At 38.1% G+C, this 15,894-nt stretch overlaps 3 protein-coding genes across 4 annotated transcripts in view; all 3 read right to left on the reverse strand.

Moving 5' to 3' along the window:
• Window positions 1-205: 205 nt before the first annotated feature.
• Window positions 206-1,567, reverse strand: LOC144663253 (trace amine-associated receptor 2-like). Its single transcript, XM_078524163.1, has 2 exons — window positions 1,495-1,567; window positions 206-1,371 (listed from the first exon to the last, which is right to left on the reverse strand). Exons 1-2 carry the CDS (start codon window positions 1,565-1,567, stop codon window positions 359-361), a joined length of 1,086 nt encoding a protein of 361 aa, XP_078380289.1. The 3' UTR covers window positions 206-358.
• A 2,941-nt stretch (window positions 1,568-4,508) lies between these two features.
• LOC144663638 (trace amine-associated receptor 365-like) lies at window positions 4,509-6,282 on the reverse strand. The gene has a single exon (XM_078524646.1). It carries the CDS (start codon window positions 5,777-5,779, stop codon window positions 4,844-4,846), a length of 936 nt encoding a protein of 311 aa, XP_078380772.1. The 5' UTR covers window positions 5,780-6,282; the 3' UTR covers window positions 4,509-4,843.
• A 5,268-nt stretch (window positions 6,283-11,550) lies between these two features.
• Window positions 11,551-15,894, reverse strand: part of LOC144663590 (patatin-like phospholipase domain-containing protein 4) — a 10,654-nt gene continuing 6,310 nt past the window's right edge. Inside the window, exons 4-5 of one of the 2 annotated variants that reach the window (XR_013572627.1) lie at window positions 12,246-13,197; window positions 11,551-11,886 (exon numbers count right to left, since the gene is read on the reverse strand). Coding sequence is in view for 1 of the 2 variants with exons in the window: in XM_078524606.1 (XP_078380732.1) it covers window positions 15,858-15,894 (37 nt within the window). In the remaining variant the exon portion in view is untranslated. Of the gene's footprint in view, window positions 11,887-12,245; window positions 13,198-15,024 lie in introns of those variants that run through there. The other variant, XM_078524606.1, reaches the window with a different exon arrangement.

A 15,894-nucleotide genomic window follows, 5' to 3' on the forward strand; every position in this document is an offset into this window, starting at 1 on the left:
TATAGCGCATCACACTCTAGAAGTGAATTTGACCTTTGAATGTAACGCAAGAGTGATAGTCTTGCAGCATATTGCGTGACAGATCTGCATATTTGAATAGAGTGATCTTATGACTTCTCTGAACTCCTTTCATGGTTGTCACATTAACTTTAATTTATATTACATGTAAATTGGCATTTATATTACATATAAATTTGCTTATATATTCCTAGCGAATCTACACAGAGTAAAATCTTAATGTTCGTAAGCTTTGAGTGAATAATATTGAAAAAATGCTAAGGATGTGGTGACCAGATAACATCATTTTTAGGGTTTTCATACAGACTTGGTACCACATCTGCAGCTGTGAAGAATAGCACTAAACACTGTCATCTAGGAAAACCTGTTTCAACGCGTTTCTTAATTCTACATACCTAAGTCCATACACCCAAGGGTTAAAGGAAGAATGGGTGAAGGCTACAAGTGCAACCCACAACCAAACATCATTTAGTTTGAGTTCCGTACAAAGATCGTCTTCCAATAAAAGCATAAAGTACACAACGGTGCTTGGAAGAAACGTTGCAATAAATAAGCTAACTATTATTCCAATCGTCACAGCAGCTTTTTTGTTGTTAACACTGGTACTTGGCAGATGGCAGTCGGCAACTGACCGACTCTGTTTCTGAACAACCGAGAAAATTTTGCCATAACAGCACGTCATGACCAGCAGAGGAATGGCCACCGTGTTAACAGAACAGGCGATCCATAGCTTTTCTAGTTTTACAAAATCATCAAGAAACAGCCTAGGGACGCCAAAACAAACGGAACCAAACCAAATAAAGAAGATGGCAACACGACATCGTTTTTCAGTCATCACTTGATGGTAATGTAAAGGATAGACAACCGCTATAAATCTGTCCAAGCTCACAGCGCTTAAGCTGTAAGTTGTGGCTGTCACCGTCACGATCCAAAGATAACCTTCAAGTTTGATGAGCCACAAAGTTTCAACAGCCATTGCGTAGCAGATGTACAACGGTGTCATTGTCAGCCCTATTAAGAAGTCGGCAACAGCTAGTGAAACAATATAGTAGGCATTGACTCGGGTGCTAAACGCTGATGTTCGATATAAGGCTACCAGTAAGGCCAAGTTTCCTCCAATTGCGAAAATGCCGCATATGAGAGAAAGCGTAATGAAAATTATCTGTGATGTTTGGCTTAATCCAAACTCGCAGTCTTCTAGTTCACATTCCAGGCAATCGTCAAAACTGTCATGTTTTGCGAATTGGACGCATTTTCTTGAAATGATGCATTCTTTTTTTTTTTGACCAAATGAAGCCCTCTGTAACACTCTACCAAAGAAGGAAGGGGAGCTGTTGACATTTCCAAGTTCAGCTACTTAATAAAAGCCACATCGGTGCTCAGTTGAAGCAAACTTTAAGATGATAATTCGAACTGTGCTAATTGAGAAATTCGTCATTTTGTACATTCGAAGCGTGAGTCTTGAAATTTACCCACCGTATTTGTATGCTAAACTGTTAAGCATGCTGCTAAATGCACTTGTATTAACTGAAGTGTATACATAATTCATAATTCTAAAGCTAAAACATTTTGCATTTTACTGAGTTGTTTTTAATTAATGTGCTACCTACTCAAGTGGCTGTCTAATTAGAAAGCCATTCATTTCCGTAGTTTCATTCCTTGTGAATGAAAAAAACGTTCCATTGCTTCTAAACGTTCGAAATAAACTATAAACAGGGTCGAATTAAATGTCTCAATGATGGAAGTATATCATTCTGAACAGTTATCGAACGCTTTATATTGGCCTGATTTTTCACTTGATTTTGAATGCTGCGAGCTATACTTACACAGCAGGTGAAAGATTGCCATCAAAAATTAATTCAAGATCACAGTTTACAATTTACCATAATCGTTTAAAAATAACCATAACATAAAGTAAACGAAGAAAAAGAAAGAAGTGTCAATGTGTTTCGAAGGAAAAAAAAAGTGTCGAAGTGTTTTCTTTATTGTTTCTACGAACAAGACGATCATTTAAAAAGTCAAATATGCCATTTTTATGGTTGAGGTCAGTTATTTGCATTTTTGAGCAAAATAAGCAATTTTCTCTCCTTTATTTTGGCATAGCCACATGGCTTCTGAGTCGTATTTTATAGACTAATTACTGAATAATTAATTTAAACCGAAGTATATTGGCCAAATCCTCAGGGTGAATAACTTCGGAAAATAAGATGTGGCCTTTTTTGGTAAATTACTTTCACACAAATTTTAAAAGCTACCCTTTTCATTGGCGTTTTTCGCTCTTTTGAATAAGGTGTACCACTGAGATGGCGGGAGGTTGGTTGGAAATAGCGCATCAGTTATTTACCGTTTTTCGCCAAAATAAAGGCAGAGTCTATTGGCAAACTTTTTATGTATTTGTTTTTTTGAACGATGTTGTCAAAATAACTGTTCATTGATTGTGAGTTTATTGCATGGTTCATTTCAAGCAGCAGTTGAATTTATTTCCATAAAAAATGAAAGAATGTGATCACTATCATTTGGGTCCTCGTCATGGAAATCTGTCATTTTCTCCCCAATGCCGGCGATCTCCTCTTCTCTCACCCTTCTAATCGTTGCCCTACCTTATGACGTTGTCATATAGTTGAACAGGGCCACTATATTAATTTTGTATTCCTCTGGCGGGCGGGCGTATTAATTTAACGCGTATTAAATTTGACCGAGACAAACTTTAGCGAGTACTAGATTTGCGATTTTGGCCCCAACTCGCTAAAATCGCTTAAATTAGTAGCCGCTCACCATAGTAACCTTAAGGTATGTCGTTTAAGTAGCAAGAAGAAAGATTGCAAAAACGCAGATAATCTGTGCCAATGCCATCTTGGTCATGGCGACGTTTATATTGAAACAACAAAAATACTAATAATAACATTTCTGAGCATTGTCTTTACTTTGGTGGCTGGGCTGGCTCGTTTAATTATCATCAAATAAGAATCAGCTACATTTTACTTATATACAATGAGAAAAAAAAACAAAGGCTGTATTTCTCGCAGCAAGTAATGATCGATCATGGGCAAAAAAAAAACCGCAGAAAATCGCTTCTAATCTTTTCTAATTATCAAGTGCTTTTTAGCTCAAAATGCATCATACGGATTTGCGATAAAATCTTTCTAAAAGTCATTCATCAAGGGCTCTTTAAGATGGCATTTTTATTTCCGAAAAATACAAACAAAAGGAAATCAACATTTCTTAATCAACCAGAGAAAACAAATAATCAATGTGAATTTCCCACGGTAAATGCACTGCGATTGAAAACAAGTACATACATTTAGTTATTGAAAGGATAACTCATAATTTTATGTCGAATGTTTTGTGACACGGTGAAAATTACATGCAGAAGATGTATGTTTTCAATAAAAAAAAATGTTTAAATTCTCACCTCAAATATAGTTTTCATCATTTGACATAACAAAACGACTAATGTTAATTTACGCGGCTGCAAATAAGAAATATTTACTCGCTTCTCTGATGAGTAATACCTAAATCATACAGTAGCTCTGGACGGGTTGCTTACACCAAAAGCAATACCTAGTGTAAATTGCACATCAATCGGGATAAGGAAAGTACTAAAATGAAATTTAAATAAAGTAGATATGATCCCCAGATAACAATAATTCGAGACATCTGCTAATCAGGTCCTTATAGAAGGGAGTGCGACAGGTTCCTCTGCCGCAACATATATTAACAGTTAAATTTTTTTTGGCCATATTACGGCTAACGGTTGACCCATTAAGACCCACATTTTGGTTGTCACACTATATGGCAAATTTCTCCTGCAAGCAATCCTTTCCGACAAAAGTGCTATTCATCAAGAAGTAACAAAAATCTCGGACCCATTTCTCGAAGGTCCCGAAACGTTTTTTTATCCTTCCTTTCAATTGATCATGAGCCCCTCGGCCCTCAAACGTGCATAACAAACACGTCCCCACTCCCCTCCCACCGAGGAAGGGGTGAAGCTTAATAAAGGGTTTACGGTTTATAACATTTCTACGCTTTCTCTGCAGCTAGTGTTTATTTAATAGTTTTAGTTGCCTTTGAGTCTGTTGCGTTAGAGCGATCTTGTAAAATATATGTACTTTTTTGAGAAGTCACAACATTTATTAATCCCAAGATAGCAGATGTTTTATGACGGGACAATTACTAGCATACATATTGTTCGATACAATACGCCAAAGGAGCTACGTCACGGGGATTTCGCAGTTTTTTGGTCTAAGCTGACGTCCTGAAATAAGTGGTAGGCAACTTCACACAGGAAAAAACATTTTCTTTGAATCTTTGAACGTCTAAAGGAAGATATAACCTTAATTTGCGGATAATTTTGGCTGTTCAAATATCTGTTAAAATCCGTGACAGAGTTCGTTGAAGTTGGTCGTTAAGAAATACAATTTTAAAATGCACTCAAAACAGATATAATGGGGGATCTGAAGGCTGGCCGCTGACGACCCCGAAATATCCATTATGTTTTTTTGTATTAAACGGTTAAGCGATTCGGCTAATGGATTCTGTTTTAAGTATTAATCCTAATAGCAGAATAATATATATAAATGTATAAATAAATAATAGCCATCGCTATCTATATGTAAAAAAAAGAGACTGCTAAAAAAATTGCCCATGCTAACTGAAATCACAATACTTAGTGTATATTTCTACCGAATGTGCATGTACTTAATGTCCGTTAGCTTCGAGTCAATAATATATTGAAAAAAAATGCTAAGGAATTGGTAACCAGATAACAACAATTTAAGGGGTTTCATATACTGAGGTACCACATCAGCAGCTGTGAAAAATAACACTAAACACTGTCATCTAAAAAAGCCTGTTTCAACGCGTTTCTTAATTCTACATACCTAAGTCCATACACCCAAGGGTTAAATGAGGAATGGGTGAAGGATACAAGTGCAACCCACAACCAAACATCATTTAGTTTGAGTTCCGTACAAAGATCGTCTTCCAATAAAAGCATAAAGTACACAACTGTGCTTGGAAGAAACGTTGCAATAAATAAGCTAACTATTATTCCAATCGTCACTGCAGCTTTTTTGTTGTTAACACTGGTACTTGGTAGTTGGCAGTCGGCAACTGACCGACTCTGTTTCTGAACAACCGAGAAAATTTTGCCATAACAGCACGTCATGACCAGCAGAGGAATTGCCACCGTGGTAACAGAACAGGCGATCCATAGCTTTTCTAGTTTTACAAAATCATCAAGAAACAGCCTGGGGACGCCAAAGATAACGGATCCAAACCAAATAAAGAAGATGGCAACACGACATCGTTTTTCAGTCATCACTTGATGATAATGCAAAGGATATACGACCGCTATAAATCTGTCCAAGCTCACAGCGCTTAAGCTGTAAGTTGTGGCTGTCACTGTAACAATCCAAAGATAACCTTCAAGCTTGATGAGCCACAAAGTTTCAACAGCCATTGCGTAGCAGATGTACAACGGTGTCATAGTCAACCCTATTAAGAAGTCGGCAACAGCTAGTGAAACAATATAGTAGGTATTGACTCGGGTGCTAAACGCTGATGTTCGATATAGGGCTACCAGTAGGGCTAAGTTCCCTCCAATTGCGAAAATGCCGCATATGAGAGAAAGCGTAATGAAAACAATCTGTGATGTTTGGCTTAATCCAAATTCGCAGTCTTGTAGTTCACAGTCCAGGCAATCGTCAAAACTGGTCATGTTTTGCGAATTGGACGCATTTTCTGGAAATGATGCATTCATTTTTTTTTTGACCAAATGAAGCCCTCTGTAACACTCGACCAAAGTAGGAAGGGGAGCTGTTAAAACTTCAAAGTTCAGCTACTTAATAAATAAAAGCGACATCGGTGCTCAGTTGAAGCAAACTGTATGGCGAATAAGATGGCAATTCAAACTGTGCTAATTGAGAAATTCGTCATTTTGTACATTCGAAGCGTGAGTCTTAAAAAATTACCCACCGTATTAGTATGCCAAACTGTTAAGCATGCTGCTAAATGCACTTGTATTAATTGAAGTGTATACATAATTCATAATTCTAAAGCTAAATCAGTTAGCATTTCACTGAGTGGTTTTTAATTAATGTGCTACCTACTCAAGTGGCTGTCTTACTAGAAAGCTATTTATTTCCGTAGTTTCATTCCTTGTGAATGAAAAAACCGTTCCATTGCTTCTAAACGTTCGAAATAAACTATATACAGGGTCGGACTAAATGTCACAATGATTGAAGTATATCATTCTGAACTGTTATCGAAAGCTTCATATTGGCCTGATTTTTCACTTGATTTCTAATGCTGCGAATGATACTTACACAGCAGGCGAAAGATTGCCATCAAAAATTAATTCAAGATCACAATCAACAATTTACCATAATCGTTAATTAAAAATTACCATAACAGAAAGTAAACGAAGAAAAAGAAAGAAGCTTAAGTGTCAATGTGTTTCGAAGGAAAAGAAAGTGTCGAAGTGTTTCCTTTATTTTTTCTTAGAACAAGACGATCATTAAAAAAGTTAAATATTCATTTTTATGGTTGAGGTCAGTTATTTGCATTTTTAAGCAAAATAAGCAATTTGCTGTTCTTTATTTTGGCATAGCCACATGGCTTCTGAGTCACTTATTTATAAGCATAGCGTTTGCGTATTTTATAGAAAAAGTAGTGAAGACTAATTACTGAATAATTAATTTGAACCGAAGTATATAATGGCCAAAGTCCTTAGGGTACGTTACTTCGGAAAATAAGATGTGGCATGCCTTTTTTGATAAATTACTTTCACACAAATTTTAAAAGCTACCCTTTTCGTCGGCTTTTTTGCTTTCTAAATAACGTGTACCATGTACTGAGAGGGCGGGAGGTTGGTTGGAAGTAGTTTTACAGGCATTAGTTATTTACCGTGTTTTGCCAAAATAAAGGCAGAGTCTATTGGCAAACAAGTTATATATTTCTTCTTTTGAGCGATGTTGTCAAAAAGAGATTAAATACATTGATTGTGAGTTTATTGCATGGTTCATTTCAGCTGGCAGCAGCTGGAATCATTTCCATGAAAAAAAAGGTTTGCGATCACTATCATTACATTTTGTCATTTTCCCTCAAAAGTTATATGTGTAACTTATAATTAATACTGACGGCACATTTGAGAAGAACTAGAAATTAAACATAGAAATTCTTGCCACAGACTATTGGCAAGTTGGTCAACCATTTACAGTATGCAGTTTTAAAGGCACGAAGAGGAATGCTAAAACGCAAGGTGTGCCAATTCCATCTTGGTCATTCATGGCGATATTTGTATTGAAACAAAAAAATACTAATAAAAATATTTCTAAAGGTTTACTATTATTATTTTTTTTTTTAATGAAAACTGCCAGGAGCTCTCCTGAAGCATAGCAAATAGGGCATTATTAACACAACAAACATACTTCTGTGTCGAAGGAAAATTAATAAAACGGAGCAGTTTTTGCTTCAGTAAATGTTGCTGGCTCGTTTAATTATCATCAAATAAGAATCAGCTACATTTTACTTACATACAATGAGAAAAAACAAAGGCTGTATTTCTCGCAGCATGTAATGATCGATCGTTGCTGAAAAAATCACAGAAAATCGCTTCTAATCTTTTCTGATTATCAAGTGCTTTTCAGCTCAAAGTGCGTCATACGGATTTGCGATAAAATCTTTCTAAAGGACATTCATAAAGTGCTCTTTAAGATGGCATTTTTATTTCCGAAAAAATACAAACAAAAGGAAACCAACATTTCTTAATCAGACAGAGAAAACAAATAATTAATGTGAATTTCTCACGGTAAATGTACTGTGATTGAAAACAAGTACAAGTACATACATTTAGTTATTGAAAGGATAACTTATAGATTATTTCGAATGTTATGTGACAGGGGAAAAACTACATGCAAAAGATGTATATTTTCAATAAAAGAAAAAAACTGTTTACCATATTTATTCGATTAAACGCCCAACCTCGAAGAAGCACCCACCCTGTTGGTAGGAGAAGTTAATAAGCGCCCAGCCTCGAAAAAGCGCCCACCCCCACCCCCTAAAACGATGAAGTGCACGAGAGGGCGCTTAATCGAATAAATACGGTAAATTCCCACCTTAAATATAGTTTTCATTATTTGACATAAAAAAACGACTAATGTTAACATATGAGGCTGAAAATAAGAGAGATTTACTCGCTTTTCTGAGTGATACCTAAATCATACAGTAGCTCTCGGCCGGTTGCTTACACCAAAAGCAATATCTAGTGTAAACCGGCTTTACATCAATCGGGGTATGGAAAGTACTAAAATGAAATTTTCGTGTGCAGGATGCAATGCCTGTTACATCGGCGAAACTAGCTGTCATCTTTCAACGCCCGTTCGTGAGTATCTGAGTAGGGGCAGAAACTGACATATTTTCCAACATCTGCAGCAATCTGAGGCATGCCGTAGGCCTTCTTCTAACAACTGCTTTTCTATTATGGATACCGCACCCAATAGACTGCAGCTAATTTTAAGAGGCTGTTTGCATCCGCTGGGAAAACCCCAAGTTGAATAAGCAGCTCAATACTTACTTAATACTTAACTCTTTCGTTCTAGTATTATGTTAACGTATATCTTATACATTAGTGTCGTGCTATTTAATTTTATTTAATTTATTTACATCATTTGGTGTAATATTTGTAATTTAATTTGTTACATTCTCCACATTCACTGGCAGGACAAAGTCCCAGACACGTACAGAAGTCCTAAAGCAGGCAGACCTTCCCAGCGCCATCCCACATGCCAGACGACCGCATTCCAAAGCAGCTCTTCTATGGGGAACTCTGCTCTGGAAAGCGCACAGTTGGAGGGCAGCGAAAGCGCTACAAGGACAGTCTGAAAGTCTCCTCAAAAGACTTCAACATCAGCACTGAGTCCTGGGAGTCTCTTGCCTCCGACAGACTCTCCTGATGCCAACTCATCACCAAAGGAGCCCACGCAGCTGAGGAACGCAGGTCCCGTCAAGCTGAGGAGAAGCGAGCAGTACTGCGCTACATGTAGGAAAGGCTTCCTTGCCCGGATTGGTCTCATCAGCCACCTCCGGACACACCGTAGCAATTTATCAAGAAACTAGATGTCTTTGGTCATCTTCGATTACGAAGGACGAACAACAACAATTTGTTATTTATACTGTTTAATTTCTTTGCCCTATATTTAGACTCGCAGGCATTGTTCCATGTCTCGCGTATTTAAATGTTGTACGTTAACTTTGACGTTTGAAATGTCACGCCATTCCTTGTACAATTCAACCGCAATTGTAAACGAACTCACAACTGACTATGATCGTTGAACGATCGAAACACGTCTTGTTGCAAACTAAAAGTCGGTGTTCATTTTTTAAAAAAAGTAGTATAAACTTCAAAACGCGACGAACCAGCAAATAACAAGACTAACAAGTTCCCATAGAAAGTGAGGTCGGCAAGTAACTTATAGTAAAGTAATTCAAAAACTTATTTACTTCTAAGAACACAATTAAATCAAATAACCGTTACTAATAGATTTACGAATTACAATAGCTTCTGGCCTGAAAAAAGAACAATCTATTATTTTAAGCACTCTTTAATCTTCGTAATCTCCGACATAATGATACTCGAGTAGACAGATTGATTTTCGGCTAATTAGCTGCTTTGGCTTTTTTAAAGTGTTATATAAAATTCTTAATACAGTTAAACATAGAAATGACTGAAATAAGGGAAATTATCGTAACAGTAGAATAAAACCTCGCTCTTTAATGAAATCAGCGGACTGAATAATTAGACACGAGATGATAACCATCAACTAGGTGCAACGAAACGCCTCGTTGGTTATTTATAAGCACTTGGTTAATTACCAACTAGAATTAAAGTTGATAACGGTAAATAAACCACCGTAGCGAATTTTGAAAAGCTCAAGTCTTGAACGGTAGCCTTTCCTCGGAGCAAAGTGGGGAATGAGTTGTTTGCGTCATAGTTATATACCAGCTATTGGAGTTAGCACCCATTGTAACGGGCAATGCATGAATAAATTGATTATTTAAACAAGAAGTTTTCGTTGATTCCACGGGCAGCCAAGGTACCCACTTGAAAGATTGTTCTGAAGTTTTTCGACTTTCGGTGTCGCCTAGCTGGGTAAAACATCCGAAATTAACCCGCATGTTTTCAAAAGAATTACCAGGAAAATTGAAAGACATCAAAGCACACATACATACAACTTGGAAACTAAATTGTATGCCTTACAAAACCATTCATAGTTAACAATGCTTTCAATTCTCTGTTATGCTTTCAATGCCATTGATAACAGGCCGCATTTACCCTGCAGAACAGGCGGTTCAAGAAAAGCCCACAAAAAGAGTTAAAGGGTTATAAGCGGTTATAAGCAATGCCCGTCACGGTAGAAGAAATGAAGCAGCAGCCACTAACGTCTTCATACAGAGCATATTTAAAAGCCTTTCAAGCTTTTTTATCGAAGTCAACTGTGTGGAAAACAGAAAGAAGTTACTCATGCGATGCAGTAGCCCATATCATGCAGAACCTGACGGACAATGCTATCAATTCCCAGGTCTTTCGCGTTCTTGGTGTAGGCAGCGCAGATGGCAAGCACGACATGGAAGTTCTTCAAGCCATCGCTACAAGTCTACGCAATGTACACCAAGAGAGACCTTCAATACACACTTGCATCGTCGAGCCCAGTTCATCTCTAATTGCAGATTTCAGAAAAGCTGTGTCGCCATTACCAGAATGCTTGGCAAGTCTGGCCGATGTTTCGTTCGAAGGGCGAGAGACCCGCTTCGAAGATTTCACCCGTAGCTCTTCGCCACGCGAAAGCGAGCATTACCACATGGCTCATTTTATGTGCTCCCTGCATTATATGGATGCAGAGGACACCCTGGAAAACTGCTTTAAGCTGTTAGCGAATGGCGGTGCCATGTTTTGTCTGGTCGCTGGAGAAGACTCGTACTTTGCCAAGCTATCACGTGATTTTCAAGGCAGGCTGAAATGTCTACCAGTGTCTCATTTCTACACTGGAAAGGACGTTGCAGCTATAGCCAAACAAAACAACTGGAAGTTTAAAGAATTTCCCAAGGTGCAATACGAGATAGACGTCACCAGCTGCTTCGACAAATCCTCGCAGACTGGCAGCTTGTTGCTCGATTTTTTGACGCACCAGATCGACTTCCAAGGGACCGCTGGCCGGGTGCTGTACAATGAAGTGATGGAGTATTTGACTGAGTCGTCCACATCAGATAGCAGCGGAAGAAAGATACTTAGCACTGAACTTGCTATTGTCATAATCTACAAATGAGCTGCTTGGAAATCAATCAATCAATCAATCAGTCAGCACGCTTAGCTAAAGAGCTAGTTTGCAGGTGCGCCACGAAAAAAAAATACAAAATAGAAAATTAAAAACTTTTTACTCTTTTGCGTGACACTACAATGTACAATCTAAGAAGTGATAGCGTATTACTGAAGAATCAATATGCAAAGAACAAATGTGAATTAATATGATCAAGTTCGTACAAAAAGAGGGTTCTAAAGCAAAAGAAAACTATTTCTTAATTTTTCTGGTATTTGTTCTATGACAGTTTGTTTAAATGCGTTTGAAAGCTACATCAAATTACGATCCGGCCGCCAGTGAGGTTTCGAAAGTAATTAGTGTTACGGTTCAGTGTTCGGATTAACTTTATCCAATAGAACTTCTAAATGTTAATCGTTACCGTATCTTACGGTGTTCTTCAGCAAAGTGAGCTCCGCGTTGTCACGTGGTTTCATGAATATTTAGTCATGTGACAGCAAGCAGTTGAAAATGGCGGGTAAATAGCAGCTCCCATCTCTATTTAACAATTAGACTACGAGCCCGAGTTTTCTATGAGCAAATAGTCAACGAGGCGCAGCCGAGTTGACTATCGCTCATAGAAAACGAGGACGAGTAGTCTAATTGTTTTAGTAGAAACTTCTAAAGGATTACAGTCCAAAACCTTCAATATTGTGCACTTTGAAGACAAAAATCAAGAAAATTTACCGCTTAAAGAGCTGCGCGCGCGACTGTTTTCTATTCGTCGAATAGAAAACAGTGGGAGAACCAATCAGATTCGCGGATTTCCAATAGAACACAGCTGAGTTTCTACTAATAAAAGTTAGTAGAAACTCAGTTGTGTTTTTGGTGTTTTTTTTTTTTGTTTTTTTTTTTTTTTTTTTTTTATTAGACGTTGGCGTCTGATGTGGATGGCCTCCTTGATTTTCCTTTGGTGTCAAGAAGACTGTGAGATACGGTCGAAAGCTTCGTTTGCTGTAAGATGGCTCAAAATTGTTTTCTGTCGTTTTCAGCACCTTTACTTTAACGCATCAATACTACGACTATCTTTCAGTTGACGCAACAATTATGGTATCAAACAGATGGCCAATCATTGGTGAACAAGTTGTAATTGTTCTCTTGACAATACAAGTTACTATAGCAACGGCATAATTTTTTAAAACACCCTTAATTTTAGCTTTAACTGTTAATAACTCAAAAACGAGTTCGGTAACTTTTTTATTATTACATTTTGATCAGCGAAACAAGTTGAATCTTTTGGCAAAGTTTAAACAAAATCTTTACATGAGTTTCAGAGCCACCTTAAACTTTTATCAATTTAAGGTCCATTGAACGGTAGGAAACTTTTTAGGACCACCTTAAATCTCAAACTAATTATCTCTTTTGCGAATTCTCCAATATGCTAGAGAAGTTCTGTTCATAATCACGAAATTGTGTCACGAATACAATTTCCAATACACCGTTGCAACAAAGGTCATTCGATTACGTTAAGAAGAAATTAAAAAAAGCAAAACCAAACCTAATATTTATCAAAGTTTGAGCCATTAAATAACTATCAATAGTTCTAAGATAAACGACTTTCCTTGACATACTGCAGGGCATCGCTGTAGCCATTTCCGTAAAGCTTAGCCAGGATCCGTTTTCTAGGTGGATACAAAATGTTCCTCGCCCTTCGCATGTTTTCTCTGTTCACGTGCACATGCATATTTCTCCAGTTCATTTCAGAGAAGATCCGGGATCCATCCCGCGGGCAGATCTCGCTATTCCCGCTAAATGGCGACACTCTTATGGTAAATCCCGTCGGGGGTACTGGCTGGTTGTCAGTAAAACCACCATCATACCATGCCTGACAAAAAAAGAATAAAGTATATCACATGAAAAGAAGATAAGTGTATATTCAAATTATCGAGACAACATGACACATGCACATGGTAAACAGACACCTTTCTTTGCACGCCAAATCCTCTACAGGGACCCGTCCTTCCTCCCCCTTCCCCTAACCTCGAGAGGTGCCAATGCGTCTGACGCAACTTTTTAGGGGTCAGTTAAGTGCCTCTGATTGGAAGTTGCTCGGTTTTGAATTCTCGCTCGGAGCTATGTCATTTGATATGGGATATTCCGCCTCTAATATAATCTCAGAAGTCTCTGTTGCAGGGACAGGGGAAAGGATGAGGGCGGCCGGTACACCCAATATTGAACTATACGGGGAGGCTTCGCCCAAAAGGGGTACCTTTTTCAGGCTGTAGGTATAAAAAGGGTAGGGACTTTACGAGTTGAATATACAAACGGGTAGGGAAAACTGTAACTTAGGTAATGAGTTGAAAAGGAAAGGGATGCCATTTCCTATCTGTCGCTGCTACCTTCTTCCATGGTTGCAGCGGAAGAACTGCGCCCCCGAAAAGACGCATTTATTTACAAAGGTACATGGGCGAGTGAGCCATGATCGCTTTTTATATTTATTTACCATAATTTTATTTTTGCGTTGGATCGTATTCACGCGAGGTGTGTAGTCAGCGATAAAATGTTGAGCCTCCGTAAAGGCAGCATGCTGAAACAGAGCATCAACAGAGCATCACCTTGTGGGCATTTAACAGAGGCAGTGGAGCGTTTTGGAAAAGGGGAGGGGCCGATTAAGACTTTCCCAAAAATACTCGGCAGGTTTTCATATTTGAAGCATTTCTTCTCGTTCCAGCAGCGCGTTTTGTATTCTGAGCAGTTTCTAGACCAAAGATTCTCAGATTGTCGATCAAAGGCCATAGAATCGTTCGAATCGTTTTTCGAACTTTTCAGAAGATAAAAGAAGTTTTCCGAACACTTCCAAGGAAGACAAAAACAATCTAAACAGTTTGTGTACCTCTACTACTGGAGTTCTGAAGAGAGGAGGTTTGTTGAAAGTCCTACAACATGTTACTTCGCCTTAAACGATTCTGTTAAAACAATTTGTGAAAAGATCACGAGACGGAATATCTTGACAAACCGATTTTAATCTGCGCACGCGATATGTTCGGGCCTATGAATTAGGGCAATTATGTCGGAAGTTAAAGTCCGATTGCACATAATTTCCGTTCCGTACCACCCATCGTAGTTGTAAGGTTGCCCTAACAGGTCATAACAGTTCAATTTACCCCAGGGGGGGGGGGGGGCACTTCCTATAAATGGGCTAATGGGGATGTGCCGCTGGATGGGGTCGCATTTTGGACGGCTACTATATGGGGGCGCCATTTTATTTTATAGGGTGACTAGAATGGGGTCACACTTTTCCGGGATTTTGAGAGTACAAAAAATCTGGCAAGTTGTGATTTATGAACGGAAATATTCGCCGAAAAAAATGTTACCGTATTTATTGCTGTTGTTCAATATTTGACAAACAGCTCCCAGAAAGTGACTAAGTTGGGGTCGTAAAAATTAAATTAACCCAAAAGTGACTAAGATGGGGTCTATAATTGGCCATAGAATAAGACTATAATGGGGTAGGGGTTCTGAGAGGCCAGAGGCACATACCCAACAAAAATTTACCCAAGTACCCCCCCCCCCCCCCGGGCAATTTACCGGCACCCAAATATTCTTTTCAATTCAGAAAGATCAGTCGCAACACGGCAGCAAAAGCTCCATTCAGCGGTAACCAAGATCTGCCCAAAAGACCAATAAAGCATAGTCGTTCAGCCTTCGTGTATTTTAAAGTGTCAGCTTTATTTTCTATGACAATACACTGTGCAACAGATAATATCAAAACGATTCTTACTAGTGAACACTGTCTAACTCCTTCATTCTAGTTACAAAAGTACTTTACTATATTTATTACTGCAAATTATGACACTTTCTGTCCGAGACACCCCCTCCCAGTAATTTCTGTTGGACATGTGCCTACCCCAGACCAACCCCAAATATTGTATTCAACCCTGCAGTTCTCGAGAACAATAATAATTATAATTATGTTAACTACTGTTAATTAGTAAATGATGATAAGTATAGTAATTGCTTCTGCCATATATATTTCTTTGATATATAGATTCAAATTATTAAAATAATGCTATTAAATAGTAAAAACAGTGTTAGACAAATTGTGAGCCACACGTGATCTAAGTGGCGCAAAAATATCAAATTTTCCCTTTTGTCAAATTTTTTACTCATTTTACACCAGTCCTCTAGAGTGGGACAGCTGCCTGCCCCCGGGTCGAGGAGATTCCAGTGGGTGTCCATGAGTCACAATGTGGACTAACGTACATGTTGTGAGGGTAAGGACATCCTTAGAGACCTAGCAGAGATGATTTGTGCAAGAGAAAAGATAAAATGGACAAAATATTTTTAACTTTCACAGAACCAATTCCAACTGTGTTAACTTCCTTTCAGTCTTGTATGTTAAAAAAAAACTGAAATCTTTCTACAGTCTCTGAGTTAGGATTGAGGCTAAATAGCCAGAGAAGGGACTGATGCATTTAAAAATACTATTCTTGATTGACCTGCACCAAAGAGAATGAAATATTCATTTCACAATTACGTGTAACACTAATCTTGAAGATTTTTCATGGGCAAGGCAGATGAC

The sequence above is a fragment of the Oculina patagonica genome, chromosome 8, assembly GCF_052425735.1.
Source record: "Oculina patagonica isolate OP01 chromosome 8, crgOcupat, whole genome shotgun sequence".
Lineage (NCBI taxonomy): Eukaryota > Metazoa > Cnidaria > Anthozoa > Scleractinia > Oculinidae > Oculina > Oculina patagonica.

Coding starts and splice junctions, on each gene's coding strand:
- LOC144663638 (XM_078524646.1), bottom strand. CDS start 5,779: ATGAATGCATCATTTCCAGAAAATGCGTCCAATTCGCAAAACATGACC.
- LOC144663253 (XM_078524163.1), bottom strand. CDS start 1,567: ATGAATTATGTATACACTTCAGTTAATACAAGTGCATTTAGCAGCATG. Junction 1,372..1,494: donor CAGTTTAGCATACAAATACG/GTGGGTAAATTT, acceptor TTTATTAAGTAG/CTGAACTTGGAAATGTCAAC.